The sequence below is a fragment of the Lycium ferocissimum genome, chromosome 2 (assembly GCF_029784015.1).
Source record: "Lycium ferocissimum isolate CSIRO_LF1 chromosome 2, AGI_CSIRO_Lferr_CH_V1, whole genome shotgun sequence".
NCBI classification, from domain to species: Eukaryota; Viridiplantae; Streptophyta; class Magnoliopsida; order Solanales; family Solanaceae; genus Lycium; species Lycium ferocissimum.
The window spans coordinates 11008170-11032632 of NC_081343.1; the positions used below are offsets into that span (position 1 = coordinate 11008170).

General features: G+C 34.8%; 1 protein-coding gene and 1 long non-coding RNA gene across 2 annotated transcripts; one reads left to right on the forward strand and one right to left on the reverse strand.

The window, feature by feature from the left end:
- The first annotated feature begins 968 nt into the window (after positions 1 to 968).
- On the forward strand, positions 969 to 8204 carry LOC132033689 (uncharacterized protein At4g15970-like). Its single transcript, XM_059423741.1, has 4 exons — positions 969 to 1496; positions 2741 to 3106; positions 6365 to 6846; positions 7874 to 8204. The coding sequence occupies exons 1-4, from the start codon at positions 1185 to 1187 to the stop codon at positions 7950 to 7952; spliced, it is 1239 nt and encodes a 412-aa protein (XP_059279724.1). The 5' UTR covers positions 969 to 1184; the 3' UTR covers positions 7953 to 8204.
- A 4231-nt stretch (positions 8205 to 12435) lies between these two features.
- Positions 12436 to 14000, reverse strand: LOC132047947 (uncharacterized). The gene is made up of 2 exons (XR_009412854.1): positions 13311 to 14000; positions 12436 to 12630 (listed from the first exon to the last, which is right to left on the reverse strand). It is a non-coding gene; the product is annotated as an uncharacterized LOC132047947 (long non-coding RNA).
- Positions 14001 to 24463: the final 10463 nt, after the last annotated feature.

The window sequence follows — 24463 nt, forward strand, 5'->3', positions numbered from 1 at the left end:
CTTGACACACCCCTTAAAAAATCATAAATAAAATGAAATTTTTACTATATCACCCCTAATTATTAATAAGTCACCTAGTGGTTGAAATCAGTCAAACATACTATAGAAGTTGTGCAACCACTAACAATTTCTTGAAGTTTTCAACTCAATAATAAATAGTACAACAACCCAGTGTGATCTCACAAGTTGATCTGGAGAGGGTAGAGTGTACACAAACTTTACCCTTATCTTCCAAAGGTAGAGAGGTTGTTTCCAAAAGACCCTCAGCTCAAAGAAAGGTGAAAAAGGAGGCAGTAAGTAGTAGCAACAAGCATAAGCAACATCAAGGTAATAGTCTAAAAAAACTAAGAATAAAACAAGCGAGGCTAAAGAAACAACTAGTAATAGGAATTTAAGAATGCGAAAATTGAAGAATAGTACATCGGGAAAGAACCTCAACTACCTCCACGTCCTCCTATCAAGGGTAAAATAGTAAGGATAAAATAGGTATGAAATGATAAATTATTTTTTGATTTTCCAAACCGGACAAATAAAAGTGAATATTTATTTTTAGTATATAGGACAAGTAAAAATGAAAGGCGAGAGTAATACCTAAATCTAAAAATAGTGTCTGAATAGTTATATTAAATTCAAGACATCCTAATCTTAAAAATATTATTAGTGCAATATACTTTCTCCGTCTCAAATTATTTGTCGTGATTCTCTTTTACACGTCTCTTAAGGAACATTAATTAAGAGGATTTTTTAATTATTTTATCCTTCTTTGATATTTATAAAATCATAACATCATCCATAATTGAATTGTTTGTAGTCTTCAAAAACAATAATTGCAAGGTAAAATGAAAAAAATAAATTATTTCGTATTAAATTTCTACAACTATAAATATAAATAATTTGAAACAGTTGGACAAATAATATGAGACAAAACGGAGTATACAGTAGCGTTACAATGGGTAATGAAACTAACCATTTGTACGTTTACAAACTTGTTTTTGCCATCCCCGCCCAAATCCCACATCCATGTCGGTCCGAAGCTTATTAGAGCCAAGCTTTAACTAGCTTATGTCTGTCTCTCTCTCTTGAACAATAAATTCAAATTCACAAAATTTCCCCATTTCTCTCTCTCTGTTCAACGACTATGATCCATTCCCATTGCCGAGAAATACGCCTTCAATTACTTCCTTATGAGATCCATTTTCAATTGCCATTCTTACTTGTCTTCTTCTTCTTCGGTGCTGGCGGATTTGATTACGGAGATGTTACCTGATTTATTGCCGTGTGATTGTGCTACTAGTGCTGCCGCCGCTGCTGCTAATTCCGTTTTGGTCCTTCGCCGTGTCGGGACGGTGGCGCTGTTATTAGTTGCGGCTTCTTTATCTTGTTTCGTCCTTTACAGAGGGGGTGAAACAGTTGGATTCAAGATCCCTGACTCTCTCAGCTCACATGCATCTCGTGTTTTCTTCTTCCTCCCTGCTGATCACTCCCCCCTTCCCTTGGTCAGTACTAATACTTTCCCCTCATTTCACATTGTACAAAATTGTCCCTCAATTATTGATACATTCTAGTTTTAGTCATTATTGTGATATCTGACAATGCACATTTAATTGAATTGTTACTTTTATCTCAACTATCATTTATTCTCTTTTCCTACGGACCTACCTGAACTATCACTATCCATATATTAAAACACACCTCCAAGTTGACTAAGCCAACTATTAGCTGTTCCCTTTTCCTACTTAAACTATCACCAACTATTCAACTAGGTTCGTTTTAATACAAAGTCAGGTAGGAAAAAAGAACAATTGATAGTTGGGGTGTGAAACTCGCAAAGAAGTTATAATTCAGGTGTAATTTTGATCATTTTTTAATAATTAGAATGGCATCTGGTGCCAGGATGTACCTAACTCAACTTTTTCATCCTGTGACGAGTCTAAATTAACTTCGGCTGGCTTCTGCATATTGGGAAATTACCTCAAGTTTTTGATTGTAGTGGGATTTGAATGGCTGGAATCATTTTCTAGCATTGTACTGGCGCTATATTCTGTTTACGATTGGCTCCACTCTTAGTAAAAAATTCAATTTTCTTAAAGAGACTCTAGAAGAAATCAGCTGCTTTGCTTGAAAATATTATGTAATTTTTCTTCAGTTCAGTAGTTAATAAAAGAATTGTTTTAAATAGTAAGACATACTGTGAACCTTTCATGTCCAGTTCAATTTATTTCAACAGTCAGATGCAAAAGTAATTAGTTACTGAAATTAGCTCTTCTCCCTAACATGAATTTCTATAACTATGCACGAGCCTTTACGAATTAGATTAGTGATAATTATCCTCACTTAACGATTTGATAGACTTTTTGTCATGACATCCAACTCAATAAATACGATATAAAATTCTTTTATTAGGAATTTTAACTATGGCTTCTGAGTGTGTTTTGCTTAAGATTTCTTTTCTTCTTCCCCCTTATAATGGTAGAACAAGAGCTTAAGAAATTATCAGTTTTTTCTTAAGGTTTCTTAAAGAAGCCTACACTAGCTAGTAGGGCTTAGGTTAGGAACAAATACAGAACTCTTTACCGTTTCACAAAACAGAATTATCTATATATTGGTACCATTGGTGAGATGAGACATTAGCAGAAAGCAAAATGTATTCAAAGAGTGATAACGGATGTTCTATTGATTTAGGTCATTGTTAGAAAGTATTCATATTGTTTATCTCATGTAAAATCCTTTATGGGTTCAGGACACTGAGGAGCATAAGCTTGAAAAGGTTTTGAAAGATGCTGCTATGGCGGATAGAACTGTGATTTTAACAACCTTAAATGAAGCCTGGGCTGCTCCAGATTCTGTTCTTGATCTCTTTCTTGAAAGCTTTAGAATTGGCAATCACACCCGTGAGCTTTTGAATCATTTAGTGATTATTGCCCTTGATGAGAAGGCATTTTCCCGGTGCTTGGCTGTACATACTCATTGCTATGCACTAGTAAGTGAAGGGGTTGACTTTTCCAAGGAGGCTTATTTCATGACCCATGACTACTTAAAGATGATGTGGAGAAGGATCGACTTCTTAAAGGATGTTCTTGAAATGGGATACAACTTTGTCTTCACGGTATGCATTCTAATACTCATATTATCATCACTTCAGTTGTCCTACTTATATTTGTTTTGGCTATTGACTTTTGAAGAAATCTTACAATAGTTTAATATATTATAGTACAAAAGGTTGGGCTTTATAGCATGATCGTTGTTGTCTCTTATTAAGTTATTCCATGTTGGGTTTTATAGCATGATCTTTTTGTCTCCTTATCAAGTTATTCCACTTATCTAGTAGCGACAAAGCAAGAAGAGCTTTTGATGGTAATTTTTTTTTTTTGGATAAAAACAAAATGCATTTCAGGACTTAATTGGTAAAAGTCTTCTAGTTTCTGATACTGAAATGATTTGATTGCTTGGTTTCCTTAGCATCGGTAGCACTGCTTTGTCAGACTACCATGGCATGCATAGTTTGTTTCTAATGGTTTTGTGGAAATATACAGCCTGGAGTCACTTCTTGACTACCATTTAGGTATTTGAATAGCCATCAATTTCACAAGTTAGACGAGGTTTCATGTTTTCTTACTTGACAACTGCCCAGGACTGGAAAAGATTCATCTTTTTTTTTTTTTTTTCCTTGGGGACATGCGAAGAATGGTACTTGTCTTTGAGATATTTTCTTTGCTGGATTTTAGGTAGCATTTTGCAGGATCATTGAGAACTTCATTTGAAAGATGTTATGTTTTTTTTTTTTAAATAAATAAATAAAAACCTATTTTTGAGATCGCTGGTGTGTAAGTGGTTTAGTTTGTGATGTAGTTTTTCTTTAGAGGTTTATCAGGCTTTTGAGTGGGACACCTAGGAAGTTGGCTTGTGGCTACAACAATTTTGAATTGCATATAATGAGTCAAGAGTTCGAGCCAAGTGGTCATGTAACAATTAATTTGCCTCTGCGTCAAAGTAATAAAAGTTCTAAACATCTACTTTTGGCACACAAAATTTATTTCATTAACTAACGAGGAGTATACTTGGAGGAAAAGATGGAATTTTCCAACTAAAATTAAGGCCAAACTTGTGAATAATGTTGAAATACAAAAAGTAATAGAGAAATAAGGGGGGATACACCAGAAGTCTGGTTAGGCCACCCCTCGACTGGCAGGCCAATCATTATCCCTTTGACAATGCTTTCTTCTCTCTTCTTTATGCTAAAGAGAGCTGAAACAAAATGGGTGGTATTACCTCGAGATGCTAGCAAATTTCTTTTCGATGATGGTCCACGGTATAGGATTGCCTAGCACAATGCAGTGCAAAGATCCTTTTTTACTTCTGATGTGCTTTCCTCCTGGTGTCTCCTTTAGTTGTTCACATGCCAGCCCTATGAGCAACTGGTGCAGACTTCGTTTGGAAGCATTGGCTGCCAGTCTTAAAAGGAAGATCAGCATGCTCACAAGGTGGAGCTTGCCAGCTCAATTTACCAAATATCAAACATTATCTATGAGGATTGGTTCATCCGCAGTAAACTACTACTGAATTCGTGCGCTCTACTATTCTTCTCAAGCATGATTAATAAGGATTGCTACAATGAAAGATCATCTTTATCTATCTTTGAGCTTGTTCTCAAGGTTCATCTTGTCTAGCTACTCTGTGGCCAACCTGATTAAGTTATATATATTCTTCAATCTCATTTGTAAACCCTTCTAAGGGGTTGTTTAGTTCATATACTAGTTATGCGGGGATTCTAATCTTTGGGATTGTTTATGTGGGGAATAATTGGACTGCAAGTTCAGTGACGTAGCGCATGAGGAGGGTGTGGAAGTGAGGCTTGAGACACAAGCCATCCAAAAGCGAGGAAGTTTTAAGTATCTTGGGTCCATTATCCAAGGAAATGAGGAGATTGACGATGATGTCGCAACCGTATTGGGGTGGCATGGATGAAATGGATGCTCGCCTTTGGAGTCTTGTGTGATAAGAAGGTGTCACCAAAACTTAATGGCAAGTTCAAAAGAGTGGTAGTTAGACCTACTATGTTGTATGGGGCAGAGTGTTGGCTAGTCAAGAAATCTCACATCCAAAAGATGAAGGTTGCGAAAATGAGGATATTGCGATGGATATGTAGGCATCCTAGGAAGGATAGGATTAGAAATGAAGTTATCCGGAACAAGGTGGGAGTGGCCTCGGTGGAGGACAAGATGCGGGAAGAGAGACTGAGATGATTCCGGCATGTACAGAGGAGATGCATGGAGACCCCAGTGCGGAGGTGTGAGAGGTTGGCTATGGATGCTTTCAGGAGAGGTGGAGATAGGCTGAAGAAGTATTGGGGAGAAGTGATTAGGCAGGACATGACGTAGTTGCAACTAGTGAGGACATGACCTTAGATAAGAGGTTGTGGAGAACGCGGATTAGGATAGAAGGTAAGCAGGTAGTAGAGCGTTGTCTCGTGTATCCTTCCATGCTAGTAGGCGTCGTATTATCTTTGTAGTTTCTTGTCCTTCGATCTCCTGTTACTATCCATTGTCTCTTGTACTTCGATTATCGTATTAGTTTGTTGCAGTAACTGTTGCTTTTCTTCATAATGCTTATCTATAATACTTTGCCATGGCTTCTTTACTTTCATCAATCCTTGTCTGACCTTTTTTGTTATGTTTTCTCTTGAGCCGAGGGTCTTTTGGAAATCTCTCTACCTCCCAAGGTAGGGGTAAGGTTTGCATACACTCTACCCTCCCCGGACCCCACTTGTGGGATTACATTGGGTATGTTGTTGTTGTTGTTGTAATTATGAAGTCATTGTTATGCGGTGATTAATGATGAAGAAATTATTATACATACTTACATAAAAATTGCATTTTTGTCTTTAAATAGTTAATCCCCCCGTTGCTAATACACATATTCTTGTTTCATATTCTATCATGCATAAAATAATATATAGACTTCCACATAATTTAATGCTGGTATTATTTAACTTCAAACAAATTCTGCATTCGCGCACGCCATTTTTATTTTTCTAATAGAGCCAACCAAATAATGTATTATCACATGCGGAATTTTGTGTGGTGATTAATTATTCCAAACCCATCAACCAAATGACCCCTACATGTACAAGCTTGAAAGAGCCGTAGCATAGTTCTGATTCTGTAATATCATGTGCACTGTTTATGCTGCTCATCTTTGGCATCATTTGTGATTTCTCACTGAAGGATCATCATTAATTGCTTGAATAAATCTGCTCATTAACTTGCATGTATTGAGCAATTTCTGATGCAGCCCAGTTTAGAGTAGCAATTCCGTTGTCCCATGCATGGCGATACTCAAACAATTCATTGGTTCTTTCTCCTAGGATGCTGATGTCATGTGGTTCAGAAATCCATTTCCTCACTTCTACGAGGATGCAGATTTTCAGATAGCGTGTGATCATTTCTTAGGAAACCCTGAAGACGTGGAGAATAGACCTAATGGTGGCTTCTTGTTTGTGAGGTCAAATAATAGATCTATTGAGTTCTACAAGTTCTGGTATACCTCACGAGAAACGTACCCGGATTTGCACGATCAAGATGTTCTTAACAATATAAAGTATGATTCATTCATTATTGATATTGATCTCAAAATGAGATTCTTGGATACAACATATTTTGGTGGATTTTGTGAACCGAGCAAAGATTTGAATGAAGTATGTACAATGCATGCTAATTGCTGTTTTGGGATGGAAAGTAAACTTCATGATCTTAGAGTCTTGCTTCAAGATTGGAAAAACTTCTTGTCTTTGCCACCAACGCTGAAGAGATCATTAGCATTTTCATGGAGAGTTCCTCAAAACTGCAGGTTTGTCATAAATTTTTTACTATTGATTTATGAACTCAACTGAGTCTAATAACACAAACCATAACCCTATTCTTTATTAAAGCAAGTAACCCTGATGCAATACAACTCAACATGTTGTTTTACTCGATAAGGCCATACTGTAATCAAACTCAACATTACATCAAAAGCTAAACAGATTCTTAGAATTGTTATCTAAAGTTGCACATCCGACCTTTATTCTTTGGTTTAACATTCTACTCTTTGACCTGACCATCCCGTTCGCCATTTCCCCTTTCTTCTTCCTTCACGTATGTTTTGGCCCTATGTCCTACTTTCAGCTTACCGAGGACATGACCTTAGATAGGAGGTTGTGGAGGACTCAGATTAGGATAGAAGGCTAGTAAGGCTAGTAGGTAGTCTCACTTATTCTTTCGCACTAGTGGTCGTAGTTTTGCTCTATCGTTTATTGCCCTTTGATTTCTGCTTGTATTTGTTGGGTCGTGTCTTTCCAGATTGTTTTATCATGACTTCTTCGCTCTTGTTATTTGTTATTTCTTATTTTCGCATTACTCTGATATGCTTGTCCGTATCTGACTCTTTTGTCTTGTTTTCTCTTGAGCTGAGGCTGTTTTTCGAAAACAGCCTCCCTACCTCCCAAGGTGGGGGTAAGGTCTGTGTACACTTACCCTCCCCAGACCCCACATTGTGGGGTTTCACTGGGTATGTTGTTGTTGTCCTACTTTCAGTTGATGCAGTAAATCTTCCCCCCAAATTTCCCCATCTTTCACTTTTCTCCTGTCTGTCCCCACCCCTTACCGTCTTCTATCCTTACCTCACTTCTCCATTCTTCCTTCCGTTATCCATTCCCCTTCGTAGCTATGACCCTCTCTTTGGGGTTGTAGCTGGTAATACACAAGCACACAACCTTGCAACGTTATTAGAATGCTCATAATTGTTAAAGGTGATATGCTGTCTTCTTGCTAAGCTCATGGTCCCAGATGTAAGTTCCTTTTTTTCTGCTGACATGCTTTCCCTGGTGATTTTGCAGTCTTGATTCTCTTCACTTGTATGCCCCACCATTGGAGAACGTAAAACAGGAGATTGTAGAACAGGAGAAGGTAGAATAATAGAACAAGTGTAGATGACTGACACTAAATTTATAGCTGTTGTAGCAATTGAAGCTGCTTTCTGTGCTGGTAAGTGGTAACAATGAGGAAACAGCCATTTTGCTTAACCACTAAGTCAAAGTTAATACAAGTTTAATTCGAAAGCTGACCTGTTCTCAGTCCGTTTTCTCCGGCTTTTGTAAATATTAATCTTGAGGTTCTGGTCCAACTTGGCGAAAGAATATTACAAAATTTTGTCTTGTTTCCTCGTCACATTTTGCATTGAAGTGTTTCTGCTGCAAATTATCTTGTTCTTATAGTTTGGATACTAACCCATTTATATTGAACTGGAACTTGAACCACTTGGTAAGACCATATTGAAATAAGAGAAGCTGAATTGAGGATCAAATTAACCAACTTTAGTAAGTTTTGACCTAAATATCAAAAGAATTCAAATATAGGAGTGGGGAATTATCAATTTATATAGGATACTGTTAAATGTTTAAAACTTAGCTGAATAATACTGAAGAGGTTTGTAATAGTATAGTTATCCAATTTCGTACTTTTAGCTAATAAAATCGAAGGAAATTTAAAAAATATACATTCCAACACAATACTTTGTACTCCTGTAGCCATATTTTAAGTTTACACCCCAAATAGTCCTTTTTTTTTTTCCGCAACATTGTTTATATACCCTTATACATTTATTTTGGGAAACATGATTTACTCTGTGAAGGAAATATGCTAAGTATCAGGTTCTTACTGCTTGTGTCTTCCAGGCTGATAAGTGTATTTGTGTTAAGATTTTATGCGAGATATTTTAGAAAAATATGTGAAAAAAATTACGTACGTATCTCCTATATTATTCGTACAATATATTGTAGGATATTTACAAAATCTTTCCATAGTTTTTGAGTTGGAAAAGAATTATGTGTGGTTGGAGATATTTTTGGAAAGACAATGTTTGAGGAATCCTTTCTGGTAAAGGACTTTGATTTGGATCTGATCTCCTTACTTGAAACAGTTTCCCAAAATATATGATTTTCTTTTCTATTTTCTTACTAACGGAATAGTATATGTCCATATATTAGTATACACTGTATACTCTTTGTAGGAAATCATCATTCACCCATATTGAGAGAGAAAAAAGTCCTAGAGCTTTCAAGCGATTCATTGTTTTTGAAAGGTACGAATTGAGAGTGAAGAACCAGGTTAAGACTCTAGTCCTTATGTAATGTGTTTATGCATCTAGTTTAGTCCTAGTTCAATTGTATTAGACTTTCAATTGTAACCATCTGCATTTGAGAAATATTATTAGGTTGCTGAAAGTTCTTGTTGAAACGAACAGTTGTGGAGTCGTAAGTTTTTGTAGTGAAGAACTGTTGTGCTGTTGTTATACGTTCTTGTGGTGAAGAGCAATTGTTGTGTCAAGTCAGTGTGACTTGAAGGGAGTGTGGTAGTTGTGTGACAATTATGTCAACGTTCAACAATAAGTCTTAGATTGCAAGGATTTTGCAATCTGAATTTTTAGATCACTTATGTGTAGTGTAGTTTGGAGTTAAATCACTGGTGTTTTTCCACATAAAAGTCCCATGTTCTTATTATTTTTGCACTTTATTGTTTCTGTTTGTTGAATTACATACACAGGGACCTGGTGCAATAGTTGGGTTATGCAAATTTTAAGTAGGCATTTGGACATGCGGTTTGAAATCATGAGATAGAAACTAGCTTTTGGACATGCATTTCATCTCATGGTTTCAAACCATGGTTTGGAACCCCAAATCAAATCATCCAAAAAGGCATGATTTGGGGTTTCAAACCATGGTTTCAAAAAATTTAAATATAAAACTTGACCCATAAGTTTATATTTTATAAAAAAAGACGCATAAGTTGGTAAATATTTTTAACAATTACTCCCACCAACCATTTACCAACCTCATTAACTTCCACCAACCTTTATTTATGTCTACCATGTGGGAGGATTATATTAAAGAGTAGTTACATTACTATTCATGTTAAATTTTCGTTTTTATTGAACTAAAGTTTGATCAATTGATGTTGTATTTTTTAGAAAGGCCTTCTAGTAGCGTATTAATTTTATTATGAACTATGACTTGCTTATTTGGTAAGATTGTATGAGAATTAGAATGTTTTGATAGTTTCCACAACTTGTGGGTTCTTATGTCTATATGAGAAAATACAACTTAAGATATCCAAATTACATATTCAAACATGATTTGAAACCATGTCCAAACGGCTCAGTGTTAAATTTTTTTTGGTATGATTCAATTCAACACCTGCCGGTTCTCGTGAATCGTTATGGTGCACCAAACTAACAAGAAGAATCGCAAAAATAAGAATAACCACCATCCACCCATTTTTTATTCCAAGATGCCATCACAAACAAGGGACACAAAAATAAATTAAACTCACAAAAAGTGAACTAAGAAAATAAAAGAAGCAAAGTGAACACATGAAAATCAAATAAACCAAAAAACTTGACGAGTATCGTTTGGATCAAAGCAGCTTGACATACTTCCTAGACTAACCTAATATTTCAATTGTTCCCTGACAACCATGCTAATTAATTTGGAATTTTTACTTGCCATAGCTACTCCTAAGATTTAATTATAGATAGTAACTACCTTTTTTAATATTTAAGTTTAGTAGCTATATTATTCAAAATTTACATTTCGTAGCTACTCCACCTTTTTTAATTAAATGTGCCGCCCCTTAATCCATAAGTTTTTGCCGTTTTAGCTTCATGCCCACCAAGTGTATTTTCAGTGTATACAGTCATTTTCACACCTATTTTCCGTGTATACAACCGTTTTATACTCAACAGCGATTTTGTATTTCGTTGTATTTCGCTGTATTTCGAAAACGCGAATATGACCAGACTCAACAGCGATTTTTTTTTATTTCGTTGTATTTCGCTGTATTTCAAAAACGCGAAAATGACCAGACTCAACAACGATTTTTTTTTTTATTTCGTTGTATTTCAAAAACGCGAAAATGACCAGACTCAACAACGATTTTGTATTTCGTTGTATTTCGCTGTATTTCGAAAACGCGAAAATGACCAGAAATACAACAAAAGCAGTTACGAATTGTAATTTTGCAACTTATAGCTATAAATTGTTAGAACCTATTAAAAGGTAGCTATTTGTGTAAGTTTTACAATTAATTTTGCTCAATTATGCTCCTAAAAAGACAGATTAAATGGTCCATGCAAATAGAATAACTTTGAATGGTGTGATTGAATCCCACATAGAGCAATACTAGGACGACTAAGCTAGTAAAAGAATTATAACCTCTTATGTAATGTCAAACATTTCAACAACTTTGGTTACTAAATCTTACTAAAACTAAACATAAGTTAGAAAGCGAGTAAAATGATCCATAGATCATAAGAAAGGAAAGACAACGGACTTTGAAGCCTAGGAGTTCTACAATTCAGGTCTAATCCAATGTCTTGTCTAAAACCCACTAAACTAATCCTAGGTCAATGTTTCCAATTAGTGTTTTCTAACAATAAATAGATTTTTGACTACCCACTAATTATTTTCCAACAAATTAGCGAGTTTAATTTAGTTCATTTTCCCAAATCAAATGAAGTAGAATCAAGCACATTCTAGTTTAGGACTACAATCATGAATGAAACATCCCTAGCCTCTATTACTAGACTAGGTTTATTAACGCTTGACTAACTTAGAATCTTGTCAGTTAATCTATGTTCAACCCTGATTTGCTATCCCAATATGCCAAGATACTTCAAGGTAAATAGGGATGTCCTAAGGTTAGCTATTCCCTTAGAGAATCAGTATAAAAAAAAAAAAAAGATTAATCAAATAAACAAGATATCCATTGACAAATAGCAAGTAATTACTCCCTCCCTCTCAATTTTTGTGGCATCTTTCGTTTCCCGAGAGTCAATTTGACTAATCTTTAAAGCTATATTGGAATAGGTCAACTTTATATTTTAAATAAAAATTTAGATATTGAAAAACTATACAAAAAGTAATTAAGCTACAATGTTTATCATGTCAATGATGAAAAAATACATTATAAAATCGGTTAAAGTTTATAAAGTTTGAATAAGAAATCTCTGGCCAACCTTCCTGCAAGAGATTTTTTCTTAACATTAAGCCATCTCCCGAGGTTGGAAAATCGGGGGAAGAGTGCATTTCCATCGCAAAAAATTCAATCCAGCCACAAGTTCCAATCTCGAAAAACAAAAAAGTGTCATGTAAATTGGGCCAAAGAAAGTAGTTAATAAAATAGATATATGAAATTAATCTAAAACCTTGTCATGAAAGTATCCTTACTAACATGTCCAAAATCTGAAAATAAAACCAAATGCACCACAAATATTCAATACAAATCACGGAACTAAAGAATCGAGTAGAAACGTTAAGAAATTCTTAAAATATAGCTCCAAAGCTTGAATCCTAAACTATAGGTGGATGAATCCTTGCTCCCAATGCTTGTTTCCAATCAAAGATAATCAACAAATTGTGCACCCTCTGTATTTATATGGTAGTAGAAGTCTCCAAGGCGTTATGTCAAAAATCACCTTCAAAAACTGTGCAAGACAGAGTCTTCCACAATTATGGGAAATCAAATGGATTTAAAATTTCAGAAAATCTTTACCTTACTCGCTATTGTGGAACAAAACCTTGCAAACACAGGTGTTTAACTTTGGCAACACTTAGGGCTGTTCACAGTTTTGGTTAAAACCAAAGCCAAACCGAAAATTTAACCAAACCGAATAAAAAAATCGACATTTGGTTTGGTTTTAAATTTGAAAAACCGATAATATTTGGTTTGGTTATGGTTATAGTAAAAAATAACCGAATAAATAACCGAACCAAACCGATAATTATATACATAAAATTTATAATTATTTATATGTATAATATTAACTTTTCATAAATAATTAAAGATATTTTATACCTTTTAATTATTAATTTAATTTTGGTCTACTTATTTTTAAGGCCCATGTCTTAAAAGAATATGTCCAAGTCCAACAATCAAGCCCAACTCTAATAAGTCGTAAGCATAAGGTAAAAAGTAAAAATCCTACTATCTCTTTTCATTTTACATTCATGATGTCTTTTCCTCATATACGCAAAGAAAGTTCGCCCTTGTGGGCCGTGAGGAAAAAAGAGCTTCATAAGAAATTTGAAGAATGTAGAGAGAGAATATTTGAATTGTCACGGCTAGTCATAAATTGAAAAACCGAACCAAACCGACAATAACCAAACCGGTGATTATTATTTTACTTGGTTTGGTTATGGTTTTAGACATTTAAAAACCGACTAAATTGGTTTGGTTATGGTTTTAACCAATAACCTACCCAAACCGAACCATGAACACCCCTAGCAACACTTACGCTAACTTGATCTGACCTCGCTAAAGCGAGCTTTGATCAAACTGTTGACTCTGCAATCACGGGATTAGACCTTGCTTTCATGAGGTCTACTTTTACATTGACTTCATTAACAGAATCATCTACTCACCACAGCGGACCTCTGTTACCGAGTATAGTTTTTTTTTTCCTAAATCAATTTAGCTTGCTTTTGACTTGTAATTTTTTTCATAACTTTCTCCAACATATAAAAAATGTAACATACTAAAGACCACAATGAGTGCTCCATTTTTTTCTATAAAAATATAACAAAATAAAGTATGAAGATAATACTCTATGCATTGATAAAGCAAAAAATATAGATAAATTGATAAAGTACCAGCTTATCAATTATGTTCAAGATAATACTCTCTATGCATTTCACGATTAAAGTATGAAGTTGAATATGTGTTGAAAGACAATGAGTTTTATGTTATATTCTATAGATATGAATGATTACTTATGCCACATGCACTATTTATCATGGCTCCTAAGTTTAGCAATTTGTCCAATGGAAGTTTAAGGTATTGGGTGTCGGCCACATTCCTCTAGTATTAAGACATGACAATTACATAATATTAAACAACATTTAAAACAGTTGTTGAGTTTTTGGATTCTTTTGGAAGACAATGTGGAGGCAAGGATGAAAGTGCAAGAGGCCTTGGAGGAGGTCGGGGCGGGGGGGGGGGGGGGGGGGGGAGGTGTGAATTATAATATTTTTCATTTTTAAGTCGACTATCTAGATAATCAATAAGATAAAGACAAGTAATTTTCAGAATGTAATTATGCAGAACGTAAAGTTACTTTCAATATTTTATACTGGTTTGAATTCAGTGTGAATCCTAGTCCAATTCACACGACTAATCGTTGGTCAAAGTACGGAAAAAACACTAAGTTTTTTCAAACAAAACTTACTTCGGGCACCTTTTCAACCCCTAAAATGACTATCCGAACGTCTACGTATCCTTGATGTATTGGGCCTACATTATTGTACGCAGAAAAAAATATCAGGTTCTATATAAAATGTTGACGTTTCGGAGTCCTGACACACGACTAATCGTTGGTCAAAGTATGGAAAAAACACTAAGTTTTTTCAAACAAAACTTACTTCGGGCACCTTTTCAACCCCTAAAATGACTATCCGAACGTCTACGTATCCTTGATGTATTGGGCCTACATTATTGTACGCGAAAAAAATATCGGTGTTCTATATAAAATATTGTCGTTTGAGTCTTGACACACGACTAATCGTTGGTCAAAGTATGGAAAAAACACTAAGTTTTTTCAAACAAAACTTACTTCGGGCACCTTTTCAACCCCTAAAATGACTATCCGAACGTCTACGTATCCTTGATGTATTGGGCCTACATTATTGTACGCAGAAAAAAAATATCAGGTTCTATATAAAAGATTGACGTTTCGGATCCTTGACACACGACTAATCGTTGGTCAAAGTATGGAAAAAACACTAAGTTTTTTCAAACAAAACTTACTTCGGGCGCCTTTTCAACCCCTAAAATGACTATCCGAACGTCTACGTATCCTTGATGTATTGGGCCTACATTATTGTACGCAGAAACAAATAGGTTCTATATAAAATATTGACGTTTCAGAGTCTTGACACACGACTAATCGTTGGTCAAAGTATGGAAAAAACACTAAGTTTTTTCAAACAAAACTTACTTCGGGCACCTTTTCAACCCCTAAAATGACTATCCGAACGTCCACGTATCCTTGATGTATTGGGCCTACATTATTGTACGCAGAAAAAAATATCAGAGTCTTGACACACGACTAATCGTTGGTCAAAGTATGGAAAAAACAATAAGTTTTTTCAAACAAAACTTACTTCGGGTACCTTTTCAACCCCTAAAATGACTATCCGAACGTATGCGTATCCTTGATGTATTGGGCCTACATTAATGTACGCACAAAAAAATATCAGGTTCTATATAAAATATTGATGTTTCGGAGTCTTGACACACGACTAATCGTTGGTCAAAGTATGGAAAAAACACTTAGGTTTTTTCAAACAAAACTTAATTCGGGCACCTTTTCAACCCCTAAAATGACTATCCGAACGTTTACGTATCCTTGATGCATTGGGCCTATATTATTGTACGCAGAAAAAAATATCAGGTTCTATATAAAATATTGACGTTTCGGAGTCCTGACACACGACTAATCGTTGGTCAAAGTATGAAAAAAACACTAAGTTTTTTCAAACAAAACTTACTTCGGGCACCTTTTCAACCCCTAAAATGACTATCCGAACGTCTACGTATCCTTGATGTATTGGGCCTACATTATTGTACGCAGAAAAAAATATCAGGTTCTATATAAAATATTGACGTTTCGGAGTCTTGACACACGACTAATCGTTGGTCAAAGTATGGAAAAAACACTAAGTTTTTTCAAACAAAACTTACTTCGGACACCTTTTCAACCCCTAAAATGACTATCCGAACGTCTACGTATCCTTGATGTATTGGGCCTACATTATTGTACGCAGAAAAAATATCGGTTCTATATAAAATGTTGACGTTTTGAGTCCCGACACACGACTAATCATTGGTCAAAGTATGGAAAAAACACTAAGTTTTTTCAAACAAAACTTACTTCGGGCACCTTTTCAACCCCTAAAATGACTATCCGAACGTCTATGTATCCTTGATGTATTGGGCCTACATTATTGTATGCAGCAAAAAATATCAGGTTCTATATAAAATGTTGACGTTTCGGAATCTTGACACACGACTAATCGTTGGTCAAAGTATGGAAAAAACACTCAGTTTTTTCAAACAAAACTTACTTCGGGTACCTTTTCAACCCCTAAAATGACTATCCGAACGTCTATGTATCCTTGATGTATTGGGCCTACATTATTGTACGGAGAAAAAAATATCAGGTTCTATACAAAATATTCAAGTTTTGGAGTCTCGAAGCATGATTAATCAATGGCTAAAGTATGTAAAAAAGTGTAAAAGAAAGGAAAAAGGAAAAAAAAAAAGAAAAAAAAAACAGAACCATCCAATAACGCATGAAAATCATGCGTTAAAGGACTTAACGGGTCCGTCTCCGTTAAGACCTTTAACGCATGATTTTCATGCGTTAAAGGTACTTTTGTACCTGTTTTTTTTCCTGGGGTATTTTGATTTATACCCTTTTTTTTGGGGTTATTTTGGTTCCGGACTCTCTCGAGAGTTACAATGTTTCTGGATTAGAACAAAGAAACTTTGAGAATGGTTTAGAAAGAATGTATGTTTTTGTTCTTCATTGTGTGAGGCCTAAATAGTCTTCGTGCTTGATGTCTTGACTGGGACAAAGAAAGGAAACCCACGAGATCTCATTCTGATTGATCCTTTTTTTAAGAATAAGGTTAGAGCTTGATTGATTGCTGATTTTCTTTGATGGCGTTGATTCTTTATATCTTCATTCAATCCAAAATTGCGGTCTTCAGTGTATTTTTTATCAGTGTTTTAAAAGGCGTTTTCCGGGCGAGCCCCGGGGCTAGCCTCGGGGCGGGGCGTATCAAAAATGCCCCGGGGCGATGGTTCGAGGCGAAAGTCTCAAAAGGCGTACGCCCAGCAATTCGGGGCGTACGTCTGGGCGTTTGGGGCGAGTTTTTTGTTGTTGGGGCATGTTGGGGCGTAAGCCCAGAAAACTTCTTCAAATTAAAACAAAATTTGTTAAATAAGTCCTCAATATAATGCCTAAATTCTCAAAAGTCAACTAGTAATTACTCAAATATTTTAAAAAGGAACCGAAATATTAAATTTAAAAGTCACGACCTTTTTTTATTGCTAGAATGCCTAATATATGTTCTTTTTCAATTATTTATCTTGTCTTCTACTATCTCAAAAAAGTAACGAGCAGTCACTTGTGCTTGTAAGTAGCGTATAATAGATTGTTCTGATTAGTTTTTTTGTGGGGATGAAGCATATATTTATAGTTTTCTTCAATTTTTTAAGCTATTTTGCCTATTTAAAAGTATTTATTATAATTATATCCTTTTATGAAATACTAAAAATTAAAGTCCCATGAGGCTTAAGCCCCGTGCCTCAGGGCTTACGCCTCGTTGAGTCAGACGTAAAACGTCTCGCCTTACGCCCCCGCCTTTTAAAACACTATTTTTTATTTTATTTTGCGTCATTGATTTTTATCATTGATTGATCTTCTGATTTGGTCTTGTTGATATCCTTTCCTTTTTTGTCTGATTTCCTTATTATCTTTTCCTTGATTTACGCTTGAGAGGACCTTGTGCTGCTTTCCTTCCTTGATTTTAGTGCCATCCTCGATTGCGTATAAATAGTCTTCTTAAAATAGTAAGTCGACTTTTCGTAAATAGTTGCTTCCCTTGTTACTCCTAAATTGATTTTTCCTTTTTGCTGTTGATGGCTTGTACTTCCATATATGGCGGTTTCTTCCTTTTTTTTCGTATCAGTTGATTGGTTTCTCTTTTGTTGCTGTACATGTAACATATTTAATTAGTCATCATTAAAATCAAAACCTCAACAGTCTCTTCCTTTTGTATGATGACGATAAAGAGTCACAAATTTAGTCAACTTCCCTAATTCATTTGACTCTGTAGCTTCCTGAATTGTGAGTCGTCATGTAGGTGACTTTTTAGGTGAAGCCCCCCGAGAGGTTAGCTTCCTGAGTTTCAACTTTTGTGACTGGAGCTTCAGCTCCCCATTCTCATATATCTCCCCTTTTGACATAAACAAAAAGAAAGAAAAAACATTCAAGAGGGCAGCTGACTAGATAATGGGTTAAAGGAGCATTGAAGGCGTTAAAAACAAAAATAGTAGTGAACTGGATACCCATCCAGGGAAAACAGAGCAGCAGTAGCGAAAAAAAATTCAACTAAAAACCGCATCCTTCATAACAGAACTAGTGCCTCAGAAAGAATGTAAGAGTGTTCACGATAACATCTTTCATTGTGTCAAACTTTTGGCAATGACAGAGGTGGTAAGTCTATCGATGCTGGTGTAAATCTTCTTAATCACCTTCGTGGACTCTTTGGTGGTCTAATCTAGTTTGATACGAAGACGAGCAATATCTGATCTAGTGTCTTTGGTGACATCCTTTACCTTTTTCATGTGAAATTAAGTAGAGACTAAGAGATCCTTGGCGGGTTTCAGTTTCTCATCAATGGCAATCAAGTTGGCGAGCATATCTGCAGATTAGTCAACTGGAGGAGGAACTACCGAGGAGGATGCCTTGTATTTAGAGGGTGTGACTACAAGAGAGCCATCCGAGTTAGAGTTACGAATCCAAGAATCACTAACAAGAGTGTAACCCACACTGATAAAGTCCTAGGAGTTATAACATTGTTTAACTGGAAAAGATGGAAAGTCATCATGGCATATGTTACTAGCTTGTAGAAGACGGGTTATGAGTATGCTATAGGGAAGACTAGAAGGATCAGAAGAACTTTTAAACATGAAGTTGATAACCAGGAAGGATAACTTATGCCTGGTGATTAAACAGTAGGTAATGAGAGTGTCTCGCTGAGTTAAGTGGGGGGTAAGATGGTGGTTGCTATTATGTCCAGGACAAGAGTCTCAAAAGGCAGTTCATGTGGTCCTAGTTTGGCAGGAAGAACAACAAAGGTTTTTGAGTAGTTGCTGGCTCAATAATAGATGATGAGCTTATAATGAAGTTTTGTTGATTTGACAAACAACATACCCAATGGCAATCAAGGGAAATATAAGGAAGACATTTGAAGAACCAGATATCCAAACTGATATCGTCATATCAACAGAGGAACTGCTCAAAGGAACTGGCTCTTATCAACACAACACTGAAGACTGCAAAAGCTATTTCATGTCAACTAGGAGAAGAGAGAATATTGACTCATTCGTTATTTGATGAAAGATTAGATTTCATATTATATTATGAAAGAGATAAGGGTCAAAAACACACCTCAAGTATCACTTTTTTTTTTTTTTGAGTTTCTACCTAAACTATCAGGTGTGAATTTTCTTCCAATGCTATCACCAACTAGTTAGAAAAACACATCTCAACTATTAGTTGCTCACTTTTCCTACCTGATAGTTGAGGTAGAAAAAGTGAACAATTGATAATTGAGGTGTGTTTTGCTAAATAGTTGGTGATAGTTTAGGTAGGAAACTAAAAAAAAGTGATACTTGAGGTGTGTTTTTGACCCTTAACTCTATTATGAATTACCATAAGTTAATCAACATGGAATTAGCATTGAAGTAGGAGAAGCATAGCCGACGCGCATACAACGAAAGAAGGAAGATCCTAGTCAAACAAGGATTTATTTCGGGTACAATTATGAGACCAATACTTGGTTGGATTCAACTTTTCAAGGGTAGCAAATACTTATATATATTCATAACACGAACAAGTTTTGGAGCTTCACCAAAATCACAATATTCCAACGAGAGGTAGAGTGAGTGGAGTCAACACTTAGTCTCAAGAAGAGTCAATTACATATCGACGAAGAACCGGAGCTTATCAAGATTTATCATTAAGCTCCTTAGTTGAAGTAGTTAGCTTTTGTTGTGGTTCCATCTATTTACCTTTGCAAGTGTTGTGTAGTAGGTGTATCGTTGGTTATTGAGTTGTAAGGGTTCTCTTGACTAGAGTCTTTAGATAGATTGTGTTATAAAAGGGTAAAGGGGGGGCTATTAGAGAACAGTTCCTTAGGTGTTAGAAGGAAATTTGTAAACCTTTAGCTGCTCGTGTTTAGTGAAGTTGATAAAAGTCCTATAGAGATAGGTCGTGGTTTTTGCCTCCCTTGAGTAAGGAGTTTCCACGTAAAAATCCTTGTATTGATTTATATTTCTGGTGCATTACCTTCTTGCATCGTTTCTCTAAGAACCTGATTCTTAGAGTCCATAGGAGTAGCCCGATCCAACAATTGGCATCATAGCTAGATTTTTCCACAAAGGCTATCACCTTGAAAGATGGTTGCACCTCCAACAGTTCAAGAAGGAGAATCAACAACAAGACCACCATACTTCCATTGCAAACAATGTAGTTGGTGAAAAAAAAAAAAGAGCAAAAGCATTGTATAAAAGAGCCTCCCACTGCATAAAGACGAGAAGGAGATCTGTGATGAAGATTTATCCAGAAAATTTATCTCAAAAAGGATCGTCAGAGAACTCACTAAAATATTAAAGGAATTTGACGATGAAGGAGACACACCAGACACTCATCAAAACAATAATTTACCAGACAACATTCACTGATGGCCTCAGACATTGAGATGAAGACAAAGACTCTACAGAGACTTGCCAGGGCAGAATGAGGATGATTATCAGCCCACCATTGAAGAATCAGAAGCCCTTGAATTGACAACTATCACATATCTCAAGACTGAAAAAGAATACAAAACCAGGAAAGAATCAGATACAGAAAACACCTCAGCCAAAGATGTCTTTCTAGAGTCAGATACAAAGGTAGATATTTGTGGAAAAATCTGCTCAGAAGTTAGAGAAAATGCACACACATATTCTAGGGACAATCTGGAAAGCGTGACGCAAGAACTCCTCAACCTCCTAGAATATGTCTGCATTGACAAAGAAAATATGATGCAAGAATACACTATTCTTCAAATAACTCATTAAAGGCTGAAGAAGAAAGAAAAATACCTGAATAGTAGAGTAAGTAGTCTTACAAGATTGGACATTGCATCAAGAAGAGAAAAAGCAAGCCTAGAAACAAAATGAATAAATGCCACACCTCCAGCAAAGAAGTGCTACGGAGTAAAAGAATTCAAAGGCAAGGGTAAGACAATGCAAGAGAAGTCTAAAAGAGCTTATGAGTGGATAGGATCCTCAAGTGTTTTCAACAGCTATAAAAAACATGGCCACAATATATCAGGGAGGAAATACAAGGTAAAAGAAACTAGCAAGAGAAATATCTTGATATTTTGCACGACCAAATATCTATCCTAAGTGATACCTGATTTTCGCCTATAGGATAGACCAAGTTACTCTACCTGTTCTAAGCGAGAATTTGCTGAATAATAAAGAACAAGAAAGTAAGGACACAGTAATTTTTATGTGAAAACCACCCGGCGCACAAACGGTGAAAAACCATGACCTACACGTTGGTGGTTATGCTCTAGGCCATTGTATGGACCTTATTTGTTAGTTATGTTTTTGATTAATAAAAGAAGTTTTATTTATATTTATAATTATTATATTACTTTCATGTTACATATAATAATATATATCTCTAGTTAATTATTTATACTTTGATTATAATGATATAAGACTAGTATGAGCTTAATTGATAATTATGAGATAATTATGTGTATGGTACAAATTAAACTCATTGGTATTTGTTAGAGAACAACATACTGGATCGACCCGTTATGGGATCACTACCTGAATAAGTGTCATAAGTGATTCTCATAATAGTTATGTAAATTAATCCTCACACCTGAGATTATCACAGTATCCTCCATAAGGAACATTTTGTTTTGACCTTCACAAATGGTATCTTTAATCTGATAATCATAAAGTGTATGATTGAACATAATGTGAACTATGTGGAGGATAGTGATTATTCAAGATGGAATTTGTCCCTCTCTTTGAGAGAGATATCTTTTGGGTCCCTCGATTAGTAAGACTGAGAAATGCATGGTCGTGCTCAGATGAACTAAAAGAGTTATCTGTATTATTTGACTTATCAGTTTACTAAGGGATCGAGAAATTATATTTGAACAATATAAGGATGACACTATACATGCCTTATGTTCGAATTAGATATCCTGTGACAAAAGGACTATGACATATGCTATTTAATTAGGTTATTACGAACTTAAAATTATTATTACTTTAATTAGGTTATTACAAACTTAAATTTTTTATTACTTCAGTTAGTCATAATGCCTTGCTAGAGACCAATTATGATTTGTGAAATTAATATAGTATTATTCTGCTGCCAACGTAATATAAACCTAGTGGATCGTACATCAAGAATGTGATGAACGGACTGGGGTTATTTTAGTAAATTTGTATTTATATATTATGAATATATAAATTCGTATTTCTGTTATTGCATCATTTAGATAATTTAATCTGAATTTATTTTATGGCTAAAATATAATTCAGATTTATTTTTATATTATTAGATAACTATAAATATGGGTGAAAATCATTTTTCACCCCCCAACTTTGCTTTAAAAATCAAACTCCTCCCCTCAACTTTTAACAATAGACATTCTCCCCTCTTTATCCTATGCAATGACTATTTCACCCTTGTTTTTTTGAATCCTCAATTTATGTAATAAATTTTTATATTATAATAATTTTTTAATTCTAGGTATTTGTGGATTCTTATTTAAGTTCATTAACAATATAAGTAGAATAATACTTTTATGAATTTGTACCAAAATCTAATGCTATTTCAATATTATATGTTGTAAGTATGTACATATATGTATGTACATGCATCTGTGTATATTTAAGTTTCACTTATCTCTTATTCTATATTGTTTATATAAATAAACAAGTTTTGGTTGTCACTAATAGAGTATTTCTTAAATTATAATAAAATTCATTTACAGCATAAATAAATCATTTTAAGAAAATTTCCTCTATTTTATAATTGTTTTTGCATTACCTGCATATAAATATATTTATAAAGTTATTCTGACCTGTTACTTTTCACTTGTATAAATAAACACTAAAGTTTTGATTATTTTTAATAAAATTAACTTTTTGTTTATTCTGCTAATTTATTTTATTATAGAACATCATTAACTTATATACTCAATTAGTATTTCTCACCTTTTTCTTTGCCTAGAAGATAATATTTATTTTTTTTATAAGAAATTTGTTACGTAAATTTAAAAAATGAAAAAAATAACATGATCTTATAGAAGGAAAAAAAAGAAGACAAAAAGTTGATAATGTAAGAGTAAAATAGGCATTTAAAAAGTCAATTAGGATAAAGGGGGTAGAATGTCTATTGTTCAAAGTTGAGGGGAGGGGGGGAGGGTGGGTTTGATTTTAAAGCATAGTTGGGGGGTGTAAATGATTTTCACCCTTATAAATATAGACAACAGTTATCTAAAGACTGAAATATTTAATCAAGTTAGGATTCCTAATTAGCTAGGATCTTAATTAATTAGATATCCTAATCTGCTAGGACTCTACATGAGCTAGGGTTCGTACTATTAGGTTGAATGTATCACTATTAATCGTGAGAGACATTAATATTTCATTATATAGAAATACCTTTTGCATAGTTAATTTCGAAATAACTATGACCTAAAATCTGGTAGCCGACTTAAGTTCTGCAACCTGAAATTGTACCCCAAAACTCAAAGCTAGCACTTCGTGTCTGTTTGTGATCATTCGTGTGTGGATACTGGTAGAGGGTGGTCATTCATTTTCGAGCAGCACCTACAGTTCGTTTTTGGCAGAAAGTATATCGAGGAATCACACATCAAAAGGTAAGTGATCTGATCCTTTTGTCGAATTGATTGAAACACATAGATCTTGTATAAGGATTAAACAATAAATTTTATATTCCGCTGCTATTCTATACTTGAGATTGCAAGAATTCCCTTCAACACCTTTGTAGGATTTTTCATAAATTCCACTATAATTGTGAAACTCAATAACCTAGGAACTAAACTCTAATTCTTGTCTCACTAATCTCCCTGGACTAAGGAGCCCACTTCAAGGTACCCTCAACTTTGAAGCTGAATTTGACAAACGTTTATACCTATGGAAATTGCTCTATGAAAGCTGGTAAAGGTATAACTCGATAAACAATCCTAATACAAGATTCTAGAATTGGAGAATGCAAAACATAACTCTATGAAACAGGTTCTTCAATCTTCTTCTTTGTATCAGGCCGTACTTCAGGTTTCAGAACTCTCAATTGTTGCACTGACTGTGTTTGCTCAATTTATGATTTTCTCTCTATGTGAGTGCGTAAGATTCTTCATGAAAGGACTTTGATATATATATATATATATATATATATATATATATATATATATATATATATATATATATATATATATATACGTGCATTAGGTCGTAAATTTTCGAACGCAAACCCTACACGATGAGGCCCATTATGAGGATTAGGGTTTGAGTTGACTTAGGCTTCTTGCATTCACATG